The sequence below is a fragment of the Mus musculus genome, chromosome 18 (assembly GCF_000001635.26).
Source record: "Mus musculus strain C57BL/6J chromosome 18, GRCm38.p6 C57BL/6J".
NCBI classification, from domain to species: Eukaryota; Metazoa; Chordata; class Mammalia; order Rodentia; family Muridae; genus Mus; species Mus musculus.
In genome coordinates this window covers 77631076-77653782 of record NC_000084.6, presented here as the reverse complement: position 1 = coordinate 77653782, position 22707 = coordinate 77631076, and the positions used below count along the sequence as shown (strand labels likewise).

At 41.7% G+C, this 22707-nt stretch overlaps 1 protein-coding gene across 7 annotated transcripts in view; it reads left to right on the top strand.

Annotated features, from left to right (window-relative positions):
• 8030462N17Rik (RIKEN cDNA 8030462N17 gene) overlaps positions 1-22295 on the top strand; it is an 83003-nt gene extending 60708 nt beyond the window's left edge. For 3 of the 7 annotated variants that reach the window (XM_006526426.2, NM_178670.4, XM_006526428.2), the window contains 3 exons: positions 487-654; positions 10589-10715; positions 18455-22295. In XM_006526426.2, the coding sequence (XP_006526489.1) occupies positions 487-654; positions 10589-10715; positions 18455-18644 (485 nt within the window). In that variant the 3' untranslated portion in view covers positions 18645-22295. Of the gene's footprint in view, positions 1-486; positions 655-10588; positions 10716-10947; positions 11061-18454 lie in introns of all 7 variants that reach the window. The other 4 variants (NM_001368759.1, XM_011247069.3, XM_011247067.3 and 1 more) reach the window with 3 other exon arrangements.
• The last annotated feature ends 412 nt before the right edge of the window (positions 22296-22707 follow it).

Below are 22707 nucleotides of genomic sequence, written 5' to 3'. Positions count from 1 at the left end.
GTGGACCAGAGCTCTCGTGCCAACTTTGTTTAGTAAATGAAAAAATTTACATGTGATTTTCCTCTCCAAGTCTACTAGGAGCTTTTAATATTAGCTACGAACAGATTCATTTTTCTAAAGCCATTAAGTTAGATTTTAACAGTTTACTGTGGTTTCCCCCCATTTTCTTTGTGGAGTCATCACCTTATCTAAATCTGTTGCTGTTTAGAAATAAGTCAGTGTTACATTGTTCACTACAGTCTTGTCTTCTGTTTCTCATAGTAAGTACTACCCCTTTCCTCTTTCCAAAATGTGTCCCTCATCTTTGTAAACTTGGGTTATCTTTACTACTTCAGCATCATGTTCAAAATACTAGATGCGTAAAGTCAGCTCTAATCAGATGCAGTGATAGTTAAGGCAACTGACATTTAGTGGCTCTTAATTAGTTGGAGAGGTATTTCTTACCCCACAAGCTAGATACAAGTATACATTTTTTTTCCTCCCTAGATGGACCTCCAGTTGTAGCTCATTATGATATGTCTGACACCAGCTCTGACCCAGAAGTGATAAATGTGGACAATTTATTGGCGGCTGCAGTAGTTCAAGAGCACAGTAATTCAGTAGGCGGCCAGAACACAGGAGCTACCTGGAGGACCAGCGAGCTTCTAGAGGCAGGTTGGTCTCCCCTCCCCCTTCTCTAACAACATATTGTGCATGAGTCCTACCAACCATTTCTTTTGGTAGTAGACCCTGCTGAGGAGAGCAGGCCATATACAACCAACTGTCATTGAACGGCTGTGACTGTCCGGGCTAACGTGTAACAATTTGAGTAGCATGTCATTTTACTTTTTAATTAGAAGGAAGCAAATAAAAATATATAAATAAATGTAGGCAATAGTAAGTTCCAGGAGGCATACTCTTGGAATAAAGATGCTTTTATGAAAAGCAACCCAGATGGCTCCTTGGCCAGTTCTTCCCCTGCCTTACCTCTGGACAGCTGCCTTGCCGCTTCTGAGGGGCTGCGGACGCCCTCTACGCATGCTTTTTCATCTGCGGGGCTGTCCCTCTTAACCTCTTCCCAGTAAGCTCTCTCTTGCCCTTTTAAAACCCTTCTTTCACTTTCTGCCTCGTCATTTCAGGGAGTCTCCTTGTTTTGCGTCCTATTACTTTAGGTCTCTGACATTCTGAAAGCCGTACTTAGAGCCTCACTGCCTGTCAGAAGACTTCCCAGCCAGCCGGCCTCCAGCTTCCCTTCCCTTCTTTCTCAAATACTCTGCTTTATTTGAACTTTTTAAAAGGGTTAGATAAGTTTAAGATAAAAGGAAAAGAAACCTTAAAAAAACTTTTTATTCAGTATATGTTTTCTTTGTTGCTTTCAAAGGATTATGTTCATTGGTTTAAAGCATTAGTTTGGTAGTTTAATCTTTAGCCAAAGTATTACTTTTATGGGAAGTTTTATAATATTCGTTTTCTGCATTAAAACAGTGCCAGTGGTCATTGTCCTGAATTCTTTCTTGCACTGCTATCTTTGATGAACATTGAAGAATAACTTACTGACCTTCTGATTAACTTTTCTGTCTGCTCTGGGCATTAGAATTAGTTTTGGTCTTGGATCAGCTGTTTTTCTTCTGGAGTTTTATTTTTACGTGTTTGAATACGTAATTTGCCCAAAAAGTCTTTTAAGGACTTACTAGTATTCCGTGTCAGTACTTGGAAAAGAAGTAATAGTTAAAATGAAAGATACTGGCCACGTATATCCAAAGCTGTATGATTTAGTCTGTTCTATGTACTAGCCAGTCTGTTTTTATTCTTATGATGGCTGAAGAAGTGATCTGTTCCATCTCATCCATCTCAGTTTTATTTTTTTGCTTTCCTAATTATGTCATTACATAAACATTACATTACACCACTCTTAAACATTGAGCCGTCTCTTGAGCCCAGGTATTATTCTTTTTCTTTCCTTTTTTTTTTCTTTTTTTAAATTTGTATGGATGTTTTGCCTGCATGTTAGTCTGTGCAACATTTACAGGCCTGGTGCCAAAAGATGGCATCAGATTCCCTGGAACTGGTGTTTCAGCTAATTGTGACCCACTGTTTGGGAGCTGGGAATCAAACTTGGGTCCTCTAGAGAGGAACCGATGCTGATAACCTCTGAGCCGTCTCTTTAGCCTATGTGATCTCCCCCCATCTTTTTTGAGACAGGATTTCTCTAACAGCCTAGGTTGACCTGGAACTCTCTTTGTAGAGACCAGGCTGGCCTTGAACTCAACAGAGATGCACCTGTCTCTGCCTCCCGAATTCGAAGACATGCATCACCACACCCAGCTTCCCATGTGATTCTTCATATGGAAACATTTTGATCTACAGAAAACCTATCAGTTTCTGTCTAGGATAGTATTTACATTTTCAGATCTAGACATAATCATACCTTAATGTGCCTGTGAGGAATGTATTCTAGAACCTCTGGATTATAAAACAAAACCAGAAATGCCATAGGAGCTGTGCCAGTAATCCCAGCATTTGGTAGGCCAAAATAAGAAAGTTACTCGAAGTTTAAGGCCAGTGTAGTCTACAGAGTAAATTCATGTAAACTTGGCCCAGAGTGAGATTCTGTTTGACAAAAATCCAGGTCTGTAGGAAAGAACAAATTAAAATGGAATAATATTTTCATGTAATTTACACACATCTTTTTGCTTTCAATTGTCCTTGGATTACTAACAAGCCCTCATTGTTTATTGTCTGTTCTTTGGGGGATGCTGACAAAAAGACAGCATGTTTAGTTCAAGTGTAGTTTTTCTCCCTCGGTATTTTCCATTTGTAGTTGGTGGAAATTCTGAATGTGGAGTCTTGGCTATGGAGGGTTCACTGTAAATTTTACCTTGTTTATTTAAAACATGATTGTTGTGTGCCTGCCACCATCCCTTTTAACAAGTTAAGTATGCCGACAGTGTGAGGGGACCCAAGTGGCTTCAGCTCTGCTACTTCCGTTCCCCTCAAAGCTGCCCTAAAATTTGTGTTTAATGTTGGCATTTCTGTATATTTCTTTATGTACTTAATTTGTTAATTAGTTATTAGTTCACACACCTGCTTTAGAATTGTTACCAATTTGCAGACAGTTATTTGAAGTTTTGTTTTCTTAGTTAAACATTTCACGGGCTTTGTGTTTGCTAAAAGTGGGTCTGGCTCATTGTTGTTTGTTTTCACTGCTGTTTAGTATTTTATTGTATATCATAACTTACTCTCTTACTGAACATTTAGAGTTCTGTTTTAAATGATTCTGTTAACATTTTTCACATGCGTATAATTTATTTAAATTATAATACAGTATGTGTGCATGTTGGGTCATAAATTATTTTAGGTCAATCTTTGGATACAGTTACTGCTAATCAGTAGCTCCCATAACATTCTCTTGTGAAGCAATTTATAGTCTCTTTTAAAGTCATTTTTCCTTAGATCTGTCAATGTAGCTATGTGAATAATAAATAAAATTGAGTGTTACGTTTTACAGTAGGAATCCATTGTATGGATCTAAATATTATGAGTCATGATAAAATATTAATAGAAGTCATGATTGTCGGTTTAGTTTTGGCATTTTCTCTGTTTTTACTTTTGAATGTAAGTTAAATGTTCTGTGGAAATCCGGTGTCCCTGTTTCACAGATAAAGAAAATTCTAGTTAACTGAACAGACTGCTCATATGTTCACTTTAATAATAGACTCTCAGCTCAAGTCCACAGCCTGGATGTATTTAGGGTCATGTGAGTAGCCGTTGGTGACAGATTAGCTAGCCTCCTTCTCAAAGCAATAAGATGATGTTCCTGTAGTAAATAGTACTCCAAAATAAATAAGCAAACAAGCAAATAAATACATAAATATTGGGCAGACGCAAGCAGAGTTCTGTAAGTTTGAGGCCAGCCTGGTCTACAAAGTGATTTCCAGGATAGCCAGGGCTGTTACAAAGAGAAAAACCTGTCTGGAAAAGCCTAGACAAACAAGTAAGTAAGTAAGTAAATAAATAGTCAGCACTTAATGTCTTTAGTTTTGACCTAGTCAGAAGAGTTGAGTGACAGGCAAGTTTTAAAAACTAATTTGAAATCAGGGCAAACACTGGTCAGCAAGAGATCTACATGTTTAGCTTTTCCCGAGTGTGTAAGCTGCTTTTGACCAGTAGTCACCGAATGAGTCCATAGGTCTGTTATTAAAGCCTCAGTTTTCTCTGTCTAGAAACTAGCATCTGCCTCACTGTGGGCTATTGTTACTATAAGTGAATAGCATACAGCAGGAATGCTCGCCACCATTGTGCTAAGTAGTTATGGTGCTCAGATAGACTGAGTAAGCTTGCAAGCTGTTGCTGTGAGTTTGAGGCCAGCTTGGGGTACAGAGTAACATCCTGTTTCAAAACAACAAAACAGAAAACAAAACAACCCAACAATACAATTTTAGTTGGAGTACCAAGAAGCAGAAGTCTGAGATACTCTTGAATTTCAGGAGGCCTGACACTCGGAGTCCCGGGCATCAGATCCTAAGTACTAGGACTGTAAGCATTTGTTACCAGGTAGCTTGTTTTTGGACTACAGGTTTGGATTGTTTGTTTTTGAGACAGTATTTTTGATCCTCTTGCCGGCCTCTTCCAAGTACTAGGATTATAGGCACATGGCATTGTATGTGGCGAACACTGCAATTTTTATGGCCACACTTGGACTGTTAAAATTGTTTGGGTCTAATAATTTGAAAGTAGTATATAAATTATGGCTTTTAGATTTATTATAAAGTTACAGTAATCTGAAATACTAGTGGTTTATCGTTTTAAAAATATTGTTAAAAAAACAAATGTGACAGTTGTTTTTCTTTTTCTTTTTTTTTTTTTAAGCAAAAAAAGCTAATATAATGTTCATGCTGCTGGCCCTAATGGGGCTTTGAACACAGGGTCAGGGTGAGGGGCCTGCCTAGTAAAGATTAATATTCAAGAATATGGATATATCACAGATTCCTACCATAAAGTTAAATTGTAGCTTAGAAGACTTGTGCTAGAATTGGGCACAGAAATAGTAAGATTGGGGCTGGTGAGATGGCTCAGTGGGTAAGAGCACCCGACTGCTCTTCCGAAGGTCCAGAGTTCAAATCCCAGCAACCATCCGTAACGAGATTTGACTCCCTCTTCTGGAGTGTGTGAAGACAGCTACAGTGTATTTACATAAAATAATAAATAAAATTAAAAAAAAAAATAGTAAGATTAGTCATTTCTGCTGTGTGGCATTTGAGTAATTATAGCTTTTAAAGTATTGCATGATAAAGGGGAGAGTTTGATAGCAGCACTGACTTCAAGTTTTCTTTTTAAGTTAGGGTTAATTCAGTTTGCTTCTTTATCTTTGGGACTTTGACAGACTGAGAATCTTATAAGCCTGTCACAAGTGGCTCTTAAAGCCCAATTCCTTACTTAGTGAGACAGCACTATTTTAATGTGGCAGTGAACACAGGTGAGCATTATGTGCAGAATATGAGAGCTGATGTGCAGGTGGAGAGACTACACCAGTGATGATTCATGAATGAGTGAGCCTGTCAGGGGTCAGTGTGTGGCAGTGGAAGCAAGCATCCCTGGAGAAACAGGATGCAGGTCCTGGAGGGTTGGGGACTGACCAGTCTCCAAACTGGGAAATGGGCTTGGAGCAATTTCCTTTCCAGAGGAGTAGGGCAGGGGCAGTATTCAGGAAAGCCAGTTCTCATAAGGAAGTAGAAGGAGGGTTCAGTGGTTTACACTGAGCTGACATTCCAGCAGCAGAGATGTTGGCAGGTGAGTGTGCGTAGCCAAACACAGCTGAGCAAGAGTGGAGTCTGAGCAGAGGACCGGGGTGTGTGGTCCAGGTTTTCTGTGGAGGCAAAGAGGAAATAAATGACAGTGCTGTGCTCTCTACCTCCTACCTACCTGTTCTTGTCTTTTGCAACCAGGGCCCTCTTTTGTTCTGTCACAGTTTTGTGTCATCCTTTCTGACTCCGCCTTTCTTTGGCTGGGATCACAGACATGTATGACCACTCCAGATTTACACTAAGGGCTTTTCTGTACTCTTGTTACTGTTACTTTCTTGGGTCTTGCCCCAGGACTCCCTGGCGAGTATCCTGAGCTGTTGAGTAGAGTGTTGAGCTATGTCCACCTAGCATAATCCAGTTAGCCTGTGTCTACACTGCTAACCCTAACTGGAGAAAGTCACATGGCTGCATTAAGGGTCACTATGTTTCACCTTGACCCTCGGGCGGGCGATTACCTTATGAGCCCCCCATCTCCTACCCACACCCCCCCATGTCAGCTCCTATCACTTGCTCTGTCTCTCCCATTTTCCCTAAATATAACATGCTGTACCCCATCTTTACGATGGGACAGCTCCCTTGCTTAGCACTGTCTTAGCTCCTTTCCTCTGTATTCTGCCTTTTGCAGGTTGTCTGTTCTTGACTGCCCTCAGCCTGTTTTGCTGCATGGTCCATCATGCCTGAAGCTTTGCTTTCCAAGGTTATCTTGTTGTCGACTGAAGGTTTCTGCTTATTTTCACATTTTTCCCCCATCAGAGAGAATATAGATTAAGAAAAATTGAGAAAGAACTCCCAAGAGTGGGAGGGGCTCCCAGGTGAACATGCCCCTTCTCACTTCTTACCCGAGCCCTGTCTTTGTTGTCTTTTGTTGTTGTTGTTTTTCCCAAAGACTCCCTTTTTTTGTGCCATCTCCTAGGTAGTGGTGGTCATTGGGACTCTGTTCTGTGCTCCTTTCTCTTTGGTGACCCTTCTCTCAGGGCTACTATGGATTAACAGTGTTTTGCTCTAGATCTCTGAGTCAAAGAGGTTCTGAACAGTACCTCCAACTGTATCTGTCTTATATCTGAAAGTTATGTACGCAGGTACCCTCGGCCTTCATTGTCTCCTTTGAGTTCCCTACACCAGCAGCACACACTACTTTTGACTTCCTTTCATATAGATAGCTGGTCCACGGTATCATGGGAGCATTTCCCATTCTGCATCTCCCTAGAAATATGCAGCCATGTAACTGGTTCCGTTGTCTGCAGTTTCCCACCCTGCTCTCAGTTGGAGATCTATACTCCAAAGGGAGGGAGTAATGAATGTATTTATTATAGGAGCTCACAGATAATTAAACAGTAAAATGCACTTGAGTTATTGATTATAGACTTGTTGAAACTTGAGATGAAAGAGGTCAACCTGTTCCTCCCCCACAATGCAGCTGGAGCAGTGTGCATGGTGACAGCCATAACTAAAGCATCAAGGCAAAATGGATAAAACCCTTGATCATACCGAAGTATTAAGGCAGAATGAGGATCTAGGGTTACTATTGCTAGGCTTAACCAAGTCCCATTTAAATAATGTCCTAGAGTTAACAAAAGTGGGTACTGTATAGTGAGTATTTGCATACAGGTTTCAAACATTGGTGCCTGTTGCCAGTGCCACCAGCACATGAAATCCAAACCATGTTCCAGGCCCATGCCGACTGTATAGTCTCAGTCACTGGTTATTAATTTCTATGTATGTGGACATGCGTACCGCAGTGCACAGATGGAAGGAGAGGTAGGTTCTCTCCTCCCACCATGCAGATCCTAGGGATAAGACCTGGGTAGTCAGGCTTGCCAGAAAGTGCCTTTACCTACTGACCAGCTCACCAACTTTTAAACTTGCCAGTGTTCTCTTTTCTCATGTACTTCCTTTTCTGTCTGTCTTTTAAAAAAAATTTCTCTCATCCAATACATCCCTGACCTCCATTCTTTCCAGTCCCTGCTTCTCTCCCAGATCCACTGCTCATTCGATTTTCTTTGGAGAAATGTGGGCTTCCCAAGGATATCAACTGAACACAGCATAACAAATTACTGTAGGATTAGACACCAACCCCCATATCAGGGCTGAGAGAAGCCCCCCAGTAGGAGGAAAAGGGTCCCAAGGGCAGACAAGAGTCAGACACACCCCAGCTCCCACTGTTAGGAGTCCCACAGAAACACCAAGCTAACAGCCATGATATATTTGCAGATGACATAGTGCAACACATGCAGTCTTGGGGCCCCAGAAGCCCAGTGTGGTTAATTCTGTAGGTCTCCTGTAGTTAATTCTTCTGCTGTCCTTGGCCTCTCTGGCTCCTACAATCCTTCCCCAAGTTTAGCATGAAGGGATCTGATGCAGATCTCCAATTTGGGTTCTCTCTGCACCTAATGTTTGGCTGTGAGTCTCTTCATCTGCTTGCATGTGCTCCCATCAGCTACCAGAGGAAGTTTCTCTTATGATTATTGGGCTAGGTACTGATCAATGAGTATAGCAGAATATCATTAGGAGTCATTTTATTGATTTTTTTTCTATCCTAGGTTTATAGAAGAGAAGTAGGTAAACATAACATTAAACAATAAGCACTAACAACATCAAACTGGAGCTCTCTTTACTGTCTACATTTTTATAGTAGTATGTATTATACCTTAAATGTTGGGCGTATCTGTTCCCAAGTTCACGTCAGCACTGTAGTGCCCATTGTTGACTGTTGTAATATTTAACTTATGTGGATCTTTTCCTCTTGGAGAGAATTCTCCAAGATGGGGTTGCAGGACTAGAAGATGCAAGCACTGTAAAGTTTGGATTTGGGGCTCCTTCCTGTGTTTCCCCACAAGGGTTCTGTGAAGAGGTTGATGGGAGTGAAAATCCAGGACTGCTCAGTGGTGCTTGCAGATGTACTGGAGTGAGTGACAGGAGCAGGGTGACCTGTCTGTCAAGTCCGCCTTTCCTTGGTCTCATCTGTATAAAGTTTCATTAAAAATTTAAGTATAGGTGACTTTTTTGGGGGGTTAGGGTGGGGAGTTTCAAGACAGGGTTTCTCTGTGTAGCCCTGGTTGTCCCAGAACTCACTCTGTAGACCAGGCTGGTCTCTAATTTAGAGATCCACTTGCCTCCACCTCAAGTGCTAAGATCAAAGGCGTGCACCATCACCACCCGGCTTGCCAGCAGCATATTTAAATGCAAACATCTCTTAAAGAATAAATGAAACTTTGTGTTAACTGCAGCTGTGTTAATCTGTAGGAATAAATTGTGTGTGTGTGTGAACAATTTTAGGGGTCTATTCCCCCCTCCATTGTATTCTGGGGACTGAACTCAGGCTGTCTAGCTTGTAGGATAGATGCTTTTACCACTGACCTTTGCTGCTGGCCAGCTAGAATTATAAAAGCTGGAGACGTAGCTGAATTATTTTAACTTATACATGGGTTGTTTTTAGAGCATGTATTTTGATTTGATGTTGTGCCATTAACCTTTCTGTCAGCTCTATGACTTTAGAAGCGTTTTATGGTACCATGTAATGAATAGTTTATGGAGAGGCCTGTGAAAAACCCCTTTGTGTCGCAGAGCATTGAAGAGGGTTATGTTTGTAGCACTCGTGGCTTGTTCATGTCTAATGAGAGTTGTCAGCAGTGTGCAGCTTATGCTCCAGTCATGCAAATCCCAAAGCTCCTTCCGCCTCTGTCTTCGCTTTTATGTGGATTTGGGGATCAGACTTTCCCAGACTGTCCCTCGTTGAGAAGGAAAACATGTTAAGTCTCTCACATAGCATATTGGTATAAATATAGTATTAATTTGGTTACTTTTATTCTGTGTATGTCTTTGCAGAGTTTTGATTTAGAATCTTGTTCTATGAGGATAAGCAGTAGACTCCATTGACCTCTAGGTGGTTATGCAGGTCATTAAAAGTGGACTAGGGTTGAATGCAAAAAGCACCACAGAGCAAAATATGAGTGTCACACACACACACACACAAAGTTTATGTATAAATAGATAGATAGCTACCCAAAGTATTTAGTTTTTGTTCAAAGGAGCAGAGTATAGAATAAAAGACTTTTGAGTCTCTTGAAAGTACAGCTACATGCCTTGTCCATATGTTATATTTTTTGAAAAGATACTGGTTTTATTTTTAATTATATGCATGGGTATGGGTGTGCATATATGAGTTTGGGTTCCTGTGGAGGCCAGAGGAAAGTGTCCGATTTCTTGGAGCTGCCTGGTGTGGGTGCTGGGAACAGAACTTGAGCCCTGGGAAGAGCTGGCGTGCTCTTACATTGACTGCTGAGCTACTCTCCAGCCCTTTCTGTTTCTTTTTTAGCCAGTTTGTTTTCAAATGGCAGAGTGTGGGGAGATGGCTCAGTGATTAAAGCACCTACCATCTGAGTGTGAAGAATGGGGCTCAGAAACCCATGTAAATGCCAGGTGGGCATGCCAGGCTGCCTGTAATCCCAGCCTGGAGGTGGAGACAAGCTGGCTAGTAAGACTGGCCACATCAGTAAGCTCAGAATTGATCCTGTCTGAGAGAATATAGTTAAAAAGGGATGAAAGATGATTCCTACCCACACATGTACACTACAACACACACACACACACACACACACACACACACACACACACACACACATGAAAAGTGGAAAAGGGGAAGAAAACAAAAAATAACAAGAGTTGTGTCTGCCCCTGCTTATTTGACACGATACCAGTTTTGCTGTGACTAACGTGCTTTAAACCTAGGTGGGTAACTTGTCAGTGAGCTGTCCCTGTGTAAAGAGATCAAACGGTTTTGTTTCTTTTCTCCCCGTCTCTCTCAGGTCATTTGGATCCAGGATTCCTGGCAAGTGACAAGACATCAGTTGGCAGTGCACCACTTAACGAAGAAATTAATATCGCCTCTTCAGATAGCGAAGTGGAGATTGTGGGTGTTCAGGAGCACGCAAGGTGGGCTAGTAAATGGTATCCTGGTAATTTAATTGTGACCTTATTTAAGTCAGAAAAAGAAGTGATTAAAAAATGGTACAGCTCATAGCCTGGCTGCAGCTTTCTTTGGGTTAATAAATACTTTTTGTTAACTCAAGTTTAAGAATTTATCTCATATGGTTGCATATATAGAACATATTATTCGGGGATACAGAATTGGCTCAGTAATTAAGAGCACTTCTTGCTTTTGTAGAGATCCAGAGTTCTATTTGCAGCACCTATGTGGTTGCACACTGTTAACTCCAGTACCAGGAAATCAATGCCTTCTTTTGACCTAAGCAGGCACCAGACACACACAACACACAGGTAAAACATCTATACGCATAAAATAATAAAATAAATCTAAAATAAATCTAAAACAAACAAAAAGCACACGTCAGTCATGGGTGTGTGTAAACTACAGGTGATTAATCCCCTCCTTTTAGACAAATGTCTAGGTACCGTGCTTTGCTCTTCAGAAAGAAGTATCCGCTGTGTGTTGTACCCCTCATTCCTGGTGGGGTTTTGTTTGTTTGCTTTTTGTTTTGTTTTGTCTTTTATTTTACCTTGAAATATATTAGGAGCAAACAACTGGGGGGCATGCATCTGACACCATACCTCTTGCTGCTTGAGAATAAAAAAATATCTGAAACATTGTAAAGTGTTAAGGAAGGTAATTTTTGTGAAGTTTGGTGTTCTTTAAGGTAGGAGGTAACAAACTGTGATTGACAGGCCAAATCTGGCCTGCCACAGCCTATTGTATGTATTGAGACCTAAGAGGAGTTTTACATTTTTGTTTTTTAAGGTTTTATTATTTGTAGTTATGTAGAGGGTGGGTGTATTTGTATGTGACTGGAAGCCTGAAGTATCTGGTTCCTTGGAGCTGGAGGCAGAGTTACAAGGTGTGGGCTGCTGAAAGGATGCTTGGATTTGAGCTCAGGCTCTCTAGGAGACCACTGTGTGCTCTGTTGACCTGCACCATCTCTAGTCCTTTTACAGTTCAAAATAATTGGGCAGGAATGGTATCTTATGCCATGTTAAAGAACTGTAAGAAATTCATAAAATGATCCTAGTGGAGTTATTGTGAGTTCATTTTGCCTGTAACGTGTGGCTGCTTTTGCCCTGCAGCCACAGAGGTGAGTATTTGAGCAGAAGGCATCAGCTCCCCTGGAGTCAAAGTTATGGATGACTGTAAATCACCATTTGGTGCTGACAACTGAATCCAGGTCCTCTGCAAGAGCAGCAGTGCTCTCAACTGAGGAGCCGCCTCTCTCCAGCTCCTGGCCTTACAACCAATATTTTGGTGTCAGTGATTGATTCTATCATTAAAAACATTTAATTTAGATTCCAGTGCCTCCTTATCCCTAACTCATTTGTGTACAGATCCTGTCTGCTGTACCCTTCTGAACGTCAGTATTTGGTCTAGATGAATGATTCTCCACCTTTCTAATGCTGAAACCTTTAAATGCAATTTTTTCATTGCTACTTCACAACTAATTTTGCTACTGTTGTGAATCATAATGTAAACATCTAATGCAGATGGTCCTGTAGTCTTAGGGCAACCCCTGTTTATTCATTTACCCTCAAAAGGTTCACAGCTCACAGGTTGAGAACTATGGGTATCTTAGTCAGGGTTTCTCTTCCTGCACAAACCATCATGGCCAAGAAGCCAGCTGGGGAGGAAACGGTTTATTCAGCTTACACTTCCACATCAATGTTCATCACCAAAGGAAATCAGGACTGGACCTCAAGCAGGTCAGGAAGCAGGAACTGATGCAGAGGCCATGGAGGGTGCTGCTTACTGGCTTGCTTCCCCTGGCTTGCTTAGCTTGCTTTCTTAGAGAACCCAAGACTACCAGCCTAGGGATGGCACCACACACAGTGAGCCCTCCCCACCTTGATCACTAATTGAGAAAATGCCTTACAGTTGGATCTCATGGAGGCATTTCCTCAAGGGAGGCCCCTTTCTCTGTGATAGCTGCAGCTTGTGACAAGTTGACACACAAAACCAGCCAGTATAACTGATCTGGATTGTCATCTAGTTTTGTACCTATTTTGTGCTATTTCTTGAACTAAGTCATATGACTTAGATTACATTTTGACTATTGTTACTTTCAAGGTCCTTTTCTTATAGGCCTGCGGAATAAGTTGCACATTCTGATCCATTGATTTGAATTGGGGGTGAGAAACTGTTTTGAAACTTCTGCTGTATACAGTAGAATACAGACTTTGTAGATTTTGCTGGAGACTTTAAAGGAAATCCTATTTCATTTTGGGATTTTCTTCTATATTGTCCTTTGGATCCAGGAGTGAAGTGAAAAGTCTTCACATGACTGCTCTACCTTTCTAGAAGTATTTTCTGCAGCAGTTTCTGCAGGAGGAGCTGGGTGAGCCTCACTTCTGCACTGGATTAAAACTCTGAGAAGCCCACAGAGTAGGCTTCCCTGGTCAGAGTTGCTCCTTTGCCTACCTGAATCTCATCGAGAAATTTTTTTTACAGGCCTTTCTTGGGTTGCAATTATGAAGTATTAATAGGCTTCTGATAAAATGATTACTCAGAGAAAGGCTCTAGGTGTTTGGCCACCCTACATCTTTTTGTTCTAATTTCATTTGCATTTATAGATATTTTGTTTGGATTTAGTGGCCCCTCCCCTTTCCCTTTGCTTTTGTTATTCTACACAGTCCTGGGTTTCCTGAGAAAATCAAACTTGGTCCTTGAGTTGTTCTCTGTGGAACTGTATTGCTCGTTTCTGTTGGGTGCCATTCTTCCTGTTTGACTTTTGTGCTTAATGATGTGTCCTTTAAATGAGGTTGCTTTTCTTTTCTTGCTCACTAAGATCCTTCTTCTTTTTTTTCTTTTTAAATCAGGAATTCTAGCTGTCTGTCCATCCATCCATCCATCCATCCATCCACCTACCTACCTAATTTGTTTATTATGTAACTTTGAGCCAGGCTTTCAGTTTGTAGCTGGCCTTGGATGATATGGAACTTGCTGTGTAGGCCAGGCCGGCGTGGAAACCACACTGGACCTTGCCGTGTGCATTTTATCTGACCATAGATTAGATAGTATCTTCTCTGAACTAAAAAGGGTGGAGTGCTTTGTTTATGGTGACCTTGGGACAGTTAATTCCACAGTATGTTCTGTGCTTGTAAGATGGAGACTTTGGGTCTCTTGGTAGACATTCCGGCCTTCATGCCAATGGTTTTCTTTGCTTTCACTCTTTTCTGCCTTCCCTTCCCCCAGCCCACTGATGGTTTTCCTAGGTGGGTTACTGCCTATAGTGCTGCTTTGGGGTATGGAACTGTGTTGAAGGCCCTTCAATAGCCTCTTCAGAGACTCTTGTGAATAAGACTCCGAACATTTTAGATATTAATTCTTTAATATTCAGCAAGTGAATTGACAGAACCTTCTTGGGGGGGGGGGATTTAAGGCATTGTTTCATGGAACCAATTGTTAACATCAGTACTAAAAAAGAGCAGGAAGGAAACTAGCATGTCCCTGAACCCACACGGGTGAGCGTTGTTGCAGTGTGGTGCCTTCAGGCTCTGTAAAGGAGAACATGGCTCTTTACATTTGTTTACTTAGAGACAAATTAGAGAGTACACCTGTCAGCGCTTAGTCGGCAGGCCTGTTCTTCCTGTAATATGGAAAGACTGAAGCTCTCCCCTGTTGACTCCAGCAAATAAGGAATAAGAAATCCTATCAGATTTTATTGTTTATATTTTTTTGTAGAATTTTGGCAAATGAGGTCTGAAGATATTTTTAATTTTTGAATTATTAGGCATGGTGCTGTATACTCATAATAACCAGTACTTGAGAGCTGAGGCATATGAATAGCCAGTCAGAGATTAGCCTGCACTGCAAAGTGAGACCATGTCAACATAGAATCAAAAGCTTCTACAGAATACACCTCTGGGTTGTATGCTCCTGTGTAGACTGTGTGCAGCCTGTGTCTGCACTGGACTTGGACTGGAACAATTTAAAACTCAGCCAACTATGTTCCCTACCCCATGCCTTTCATAATACAGAAAAGTATATTGATTAATTCATGGAAATCGTTTTTTACTTTAATGCCTCAAAATTTTGAGCCTTAATGACAGCTCTGTGGAGCTTATAAAAACCATTGCAGTCTTACTACATGAAAAATTACCTTATAGAAAATTTTTATCCCTGTTGTTATTCATTATAAATTACTTCTCTAGTGTACACTCTTTTACACTGTAGTTGAAATGTTTCTTCAACACCAGCCTGCTTTCTGTACTGTACAACAAGTTCTTGGGCTGGGGAGGTGGCTCTGTTGGTAAAGTGTGACACACAGCATGTGGACCTGCTTTCTGACCCCCAGCAGCTGTATCAACCCAGTGCTGGCTGATCCCTAACGCTCCCTGGCCAGCCAGTCCCGCTGGATTGAAAGACTGTGTCTCCGGGGCAGGAGAGTGAAGTAGAGAAGCAGTCAAGGAAGACTGCTAAAGTTGTCTGCTGGCCTGCATGTGTGCACATGCCCACATGAACATACATTAACCCCGCCCTCCGTCTCTTCACTGTAAGGAAGAAAAAAGCCTCACTGTGTGTCATTCATTAACTGACTACACAAGTCCTAATGTACACCGTAATTATTAAGTAGTCAGCATACATACAGGTGAGAGCACAGACAGGCGTCCTCCTGTGACTGACTGCACTTGAGGTCTGGAATTCCCAGGCCAGTCCTGCTGTGCTTGTGACCCTCACTTCCAACAACTCCTAGTCACCAGTGGCCTTGGAGGGCATGTTAGCATCTTCTCATTTTAAAAGGTGTCTCGGGGCTGGTGAGATGGCTCAGTGGGTAAGAGCACCCAACTGCTCTTCCGAAGGTCCAGAGTTCAAATCCCAGCAACCACATGGTGGCTCACAACCACCCGAAATGAGATCTGACTCCCTCTTCTGGAGTGTCTGAAGACAGCTACAGTGTACTTAGATATAATAATAAATAAATTTAAAAAAAAATAAATAAAAAAAATAAAAGGTGTCTCAGCTTGAATCTTTTAGAAAATGTTTGGGGTGGGGGGTACAGGAGTACAGGTGCCATCAGAGGTCACAGGTGTCAGATACCTTGGAGCTGGAGTTAAACTTGTAAGCCACCCAAGGTGGGTGCTAGGAACTTGTAAGCCTTTCTCTGTAAGAGAAATAAGCCCTCTTCACCTGCCCCCCCCCCCCAGTCTTAAGGGGTAATTTATTCTATTTGTGGTGGCTGGATTGTTGTGTAGAATTGATCATCTAAAACTTGCCTTCTAGAAATGGGTTTGTTTCACTTTTGACTTTGAAATTTCTGAAGGGCAGAAAGGCACATTTTAATGGAACTGTTTATGGTGGCTCTATTTGGGAACTAGCCTTCTGCCTATAAACTGTCTCAGGAAAGCTTTGGACCAGAGAATTTTAAATTCTGAAAACAGACCCAGGTGGTCAGGGCTTGATCTCATCCATTCTTCTTTTAGGTGCTCCAGTGTCCTAACTGTCCCTTATCACATAGGTGACTGGAGCTGCTTGTCCACGGCACAGCCCTGACTGTTTAAGTAGTTAGATTCGTGTTCTCCTTGGCTTTCCCTGTGCGCTCGTCAGTAGTAAAAGCAGGCTTCAAGCCTTTCATTCTCACACCCTGCTCCTAAACCAAACACTTTGCTAGAATCTGTCTGGATGGTTAACAGATCCTCCTGGGACTAGGCAGCATTCCTCTGGATCAAAAGAGTAGTGTTTCAGCTGTCCCTGGGGGACAGCGGGCCTGAACGGAGATGCCATTTTCTGTAGTTCTGTACTTACGCTCCCTTTTATCCTCTTCTATAACATACAGACTAGGTTCGAGCCCTTTAAACCACTGCCCATGATTCCTTAGGGAGAGTAGCAATGGGACCTTCACCCCTTAGTTCAGAGGACCTAGGAATCCTGCCAAAGATTATGTGCACTGTCTTGGTGGCTACTTAGTCCCTGAATTTTTACTAATTTTCTAGTTGGCTTTATTTCAATTACAGTGATGTGCTAATGAGTTTTTGAAGTTTTAGAGAACATCATATTTTCAGATGGTTCATTTTACTTACACACCTGTACACTCACTGATGTGAAGTAAATTTCTTCAACGTTCCTTGACCTGACAATTAAAATATTGTGACCAAGGCAAACCCTGTTACCTGCCTTAAGCCTGTTTCCATCTGTAAAAAATGTTATTCCACCTCATAGGGTTTTTTTTGTTTTGTTTTGTTTTTTTTATTGTTCAGTGAGGTGATAGTTATAAAACTGCTTAGGAAAGTTAGTAGTTACTTTGTTTCTAGACATCAAAAACAGGGTTTGTAAATGTTGGCAGGACACCCTTACCCTAAACTCTTCTACATCCCAGTCTTCCACTTTACAGACACTTAGTCTGTATTTCCTTAATGGTTGTAGGACGTGGGATCAGATATTGTGCTGTACGGTCCTTATTTTCATAGTTTGACTAGCTAGCCTTTGCGTATATTGTGGCTTCTGGCTTTAGTAGCTACTTGGCTCATTTTTGTACAGATGTTGGATCTCTGATACTATGAGAAATGTGGGTTCTGAGCCAGGTGTGGTAGCCCATGCCTGTAATCCCAGCATTCAGGAGGATGAGGTAGAAGAATTAGTGTGACTTCAGGGCCAGTTTATGGTACATGGTCAGTTTAGGACTATTCTAGGATATGGAGCAAAACCTTGTCCAAAAGAAGAAAACAAACAACCCAACCAACCCAAACCCAGACAAAAAGCCTGTATTCTACCATATGCCTTGGTCCCAGCGACTCTGTCCTCCATGCTTCTCTTGGTTGTTGGCAAGCTAACCTTTGGAGGAATGTGTCTGTAATTTTGGGAGATGTATGGTTTAAACGCAAGGGTTCCCCTCCCCCCATCATTATTATTATGTATATGATATGTGGTGATGGTTGAACTCTGGTTGTTGACTGTCAGAATGCATGCTGTTTGTCACCTCACACAGGAGTTACATGGGACATTCAATAATTTCTGGTGTGGGATTAGAACTCCAGCCTTCTGCCTTTCTCTTATTTGAGTCAAGACTTCTCTTGTGCTTCCTCTGGGGAGGCTCTGGTTTTATCATTTGGCTAGAATATGAAATTCATGATGCTAGTGTTTCTGGAGTGAACTAGTTTTCCTGGTGAACTCGTGTGACTGATCAGCAGAGTGTTTCTTCCCTCCAGTATGCTGGAAACTGAGGGCTCAGCCTAGCTCCTTTCACTGAGCCACAGTGTGAGACACATAGATCTGTTTATGCAAGGTGCAGTTTCCACACAGTCTTAGAAATAAAACCTGTGAAATGGCGTTATTCTCACTTTTTAAAATATGGTTATTTGTGTTACAGAACTGTTTTACAGGCAGATTTTACCCATTTTTCTTGTTGTCTCAACTAAGATTGTTCATTCTGTTGAGAATTTCTTATTTCCTACCATAGGAATCCCAGAGATTTACGTGAGCCCAGAGACAAGTCATCTTCCCTGTTGTCAGTAACTGACTGGAGCACAGCTCACCGACTTGATCGAGTCCTCAGTCTTTTAAAAACTAAACTGAGAGGGAGGGGTGGGAGGAGGAGACAGGCAAGTAGAGAGGAGAGAGAAAGGCACTGATGGGCATCATGAACTTGTATAATAGAACTTAAAGTGTTGATCAGCACAACTAATGTCATTGCCATGGTAAGATTAACGGGACTTCACTCTTCCCGCAATTGCAGGTGTGCTCACCCCCGAGGAGGCGTGATCCAGAGTGTCTCTTCCTGGAAGCATGGCTCTGGCCCGCAGTATGTGGGCTCCCGGCCCGCACAGTCATGGACTGCTGTGACCCCGCAGCAGACGTGGGCTTCGCCAGCAGAGGTCGTCGACCTTACCTTGGATGAGGATAGCAGACGCAAATACCTACTGTAATGCAGTGTCACTGTCCCTCTGCACTGTTCCTTCCAGCGCCTCTCTGTGACATGGAAGTTCATTTCCTAGCTTCAGCTTCCGAAGCTGTGTGTGGCATTTGTGGGATGGAAATTCATGGTAACTCCCCCTTTTATTAAAATAATTCACTTAGGAAAATAACTTAGCACAGAGAAATAATTTTTTCTTTTCCTCAACAAGAAAATGAGAATGGTGGATTTTATTAGGCAGCTTCATTTTGCTCGGTGACCTACCTTAAAGTCACTCTCCATTTAGAATAATATTTTACTTACTAGGCAAAATGGATTTCAGGTTTTGAGTCTTATATTTATTTTTCTGTATAATGAATTTAATATCTAGCTGTGACCACTCTCTGTCTGCGTCACTGTCACCCCTGGTCTTGGGCATTTGCACACTTATCAGTCAGGACCTCATTGGCACCTGGTAGGGCATGTGCATTTAGAAAACCCTTCCTTAGATGTGGAAGACAGAAGTATTATAAAATATATTTTTCCTTTAGCTTACTTCTTCTGCCTTCTTTCCTGACACAGCTCTTTGTCTGTTTGCCATAACACAAATATTTGAAATGCCCCCTTTTATTTCCAAATACTATTAAGGGGACTCAGTTGGTCTCTTTGTTGCAATAATTCACAATTGTTTGAGACTATCTGGATATCTGAGGAGTGCATTGAGAGATCAGTGGGAAATCTGTACCTCTCAACTTTTTTCTCCTGGTTTATTCAAACAGTAAGCAGACATGGAAACCTGTTCCTGGAGCAGGGCGACTGTAAAAGGCCGGGTGGCATCCGGATATGTAGGCACTTGCAAATCTGAGCGCACAGTGCCTTGTCTCATGTCTGCTTGCTCCATAGAGGGTGTGACCACTGTTTAACTGGACCCGGGCTGTGTTTGAGTAGTTTTCTTCTCTGCCTTCTAAAAATATGTATACAAGAGAAATCAAAATATACCATAAGAAATCAGATGCAAAGCACATTGATAGTACTGTCTTAACAGTATTTAAAACAATTAGTAAAGGGTCATAGAAACTTCAGGGACTTTAGGAAATGCCAGCAGAGGAATTTTGTGGCATCACTTACTACCTTTTTTCCTATAATGTTGTAGTTACTAGTGAAGTACTTTTAAAAAGCAATACCTAGAATTAGAACACTATGTGTTGTGCAGAGGGGGAGTGAAGTAATATTGGCTCAGAAGACATCACATGTTTCTGGTTTTGTTTTCATGCGGTGTTGCTATGTTCTTTGCCTTCCCTCCTCAAATACCTTGGTGACATCCTCATTACAGGATGAGACCCACCACTTTTATTCAGTGCACACACATTGACCAAGGACCTACTCTGTACAAAGCACTGTGCAGGGTGGATGTTTGGAGGCCCTGAGAAGAATGAGACACAGCCTGCCTGCATGCTCCTGCATGGGTCTGCCTGGCTCCATCTGCCTGGCCTTTCTGTTTTCTTACATGAAGACAGGTTTATTCATTATTCTCCTGGTTGTTCAGTTCTTGTGTAGACTCCTTCTGTAGGGATGCATTTGAGCATGTGCTCGATGATGTTGTCTGGCGTAATCTCATTTGACCTGCCCTCTGCTCACCACCTTCTCATCTTTTCTTCAGTCTACTACTGTCCTGCTAACCAGGCTGTAAAGCCATGATCTCCAGTGTCAGTGCATCATTGCTCACTCTCCTAGATAGAAACCAAAGACCCAGAGGCCAGAGCAAAACAGAGCTTCTGGAAACTCACTGCTGGGTTATCTTTGCACTTTCACATCTTGCTTTAGGATTAATTTATTGAGTTTTACTGTTACACATTTTTTTTTTTTACTTGAATTAAAATACTCAACAAAGCAGAAACATAATTTCTGGTCTGTGTTTTCCAGAAAATCATTGGTAAGAGAATACAGTGGAGGGTATGACTTGAAGTTTTTGCAGCTTATATCTATCTCCCCGAATGGCACAGCCCCATTTTAAAGAATGTTTTCGCATTACTTATTTTCATGTTAAAAATGTTCTGTTCAAGTCTACACAACAGATAGTTTCCCTGACATTTTCTTTAGTCTTTTTAGCCATCCCCTTTCTTTGGGTGTGCTGCGGACTGGGTTAGAGGGGAGTTGCAGCCAGGCTCTTTTCTGGCCCTTTATCTTAGGTTGCACACAGATGCTCCTGGTATCCGACCCTGACTACTTGATTTGGTGCATCAGAACGAGCGTTAGACATTAATATGCAAGTGAAGGGAAGCTTGGGGCAGTCTGCTCTCTCTAGCAAGTATGGAACTTTCCCACTTCCCATCTCATAACCAATTATGGGGGCAGTTGAACTCCTCCGTTATTACTACATCCAGGAGAGTGGAAATGTGATTTCTGGCAAGGTATTAGTCAAATTCTGTGACATACAACTCTCATACATTGGAAATTTCTTTAAAAGTATTGTTTCCTAATCAGACTTTTACATTGGTACCATGAGTTCTTTATGCTTTGCCAAGACATTGTTTGAGGGATATAGTGGGATCATAGATTGGTTTATGCCATAAATGTGATTAATTCCCTTCCCCTCCCCTCCAATTTGAAGAACCAGAACCAGAACCAGAACCAGAAGCAGAAGCAGAAACCTGGCTGTTTGTCACTGGCGGTTCTAGTGCAGCTACAGAGCCGTGGTTCTCAACCTGTGGGTCACGGCCCCTTTAGGGGCGAACGACTCTTTCACGGGTTGCAGCGTCAGGAAGGTTGAGAACTAACTGTAGACTAACGGACGCCATCAGTATGAGAGATCAGCCCTAGCATGCGCTTGTCAGCACAGTTCCAAAGCATGACCTGCCTGGTTTGCTAGTTCAGTCATTTGTTCACCTACTGTTAGCAAATTAGCACCACAAGGAATTTAAGACAGATGTTGCCTGCTTCTTTTGTACTGTGTCACGGGCTTGCAAAAGCCTGGGGCACAATTTAGTCTTAGTTTTGACTTTTTTTTTTTTTTTTTTTTTTTTTTTTTGTTAAAGGCAAAGAGCCGAGCCCCAATTCCTGTTTCCCTGTATGTGTGTGATGTGACTTCCATGTGTATATAAAACTATTGCACCCTAACCAAACTTCCTCAGACTGTGCACTGTTTGTTGAAAATAATCACGTATTTTAGTTCAATGCTGTTGTATTTTTTCTTTTTATTTAAAACACTACTTATTCTCTAACAAATTTCAAAGGGTAGTGATCTAAAAAAATCACTGGAAACTAGGAAATGTTTCTGTTGTTGCTTTGTTCTTTAAAGAGTGCAAAGGTCACGGAATCTTTTGCTCTTCTTACCTTGAACATGAATTGTCAGCCATTGTGTGGCTAGGAACCAGTGCACTTGGCGTTCACAGATCTGCTGTTGCTGGGACTGAGCGTGGACTTGATGCAGTGACAACAAATCACTGCGTAGACGGAATGTTTTCCAAATGTGCAACTCAAGTTTGTAAAATGAATTTGGTTCTTTACATCATTATTTAGGTTTTGTTTCCATTTAGTATTTAATGGTCTTTGGAGAAAAAAAAAACAGAGTGTTATATATATATTTTTTGGTGCAAGATAAGATTTTGTTTTTTGAAATAAGTCTGTAGCATAAAGGTTAAACTATTTTAAGATAAAATAAAAATAGAGTGTATTTAAACAGTGACTCTTTCTGAGAATGTTTTCTTCCTGTCTCAGTTAATAAGGTGGAGTCTGGGAGGAACCTTTCCCAAGCTATCCTTTGGAGATGAAAACGTGTTACATTTTGTTAACAGACCACTCATTATAAGAAGCCTAGTTTTCTAATCAATATCTGTATCCTGTCTTTAAGATATGTTACTAAGGCATGTCAGATCAAGGGGAAAGCAGTTTAATGGGATTAGGGGTTGGCTCAGTTGGTAAAGTACTTGCCAGACCTGAGGACCTGGGTTTGATCTCCTGCACCCACGTAAGAAGCTGGTGGCTGGCACACTCTCACACTCTCACACTCTCACACTCTCGGAGCACGGCTGGCTCCCACACCGGGGAGGTGTAAGACAAGAGGATTGATCCCCGGAGCACAGAGCCTGGACAGGCTG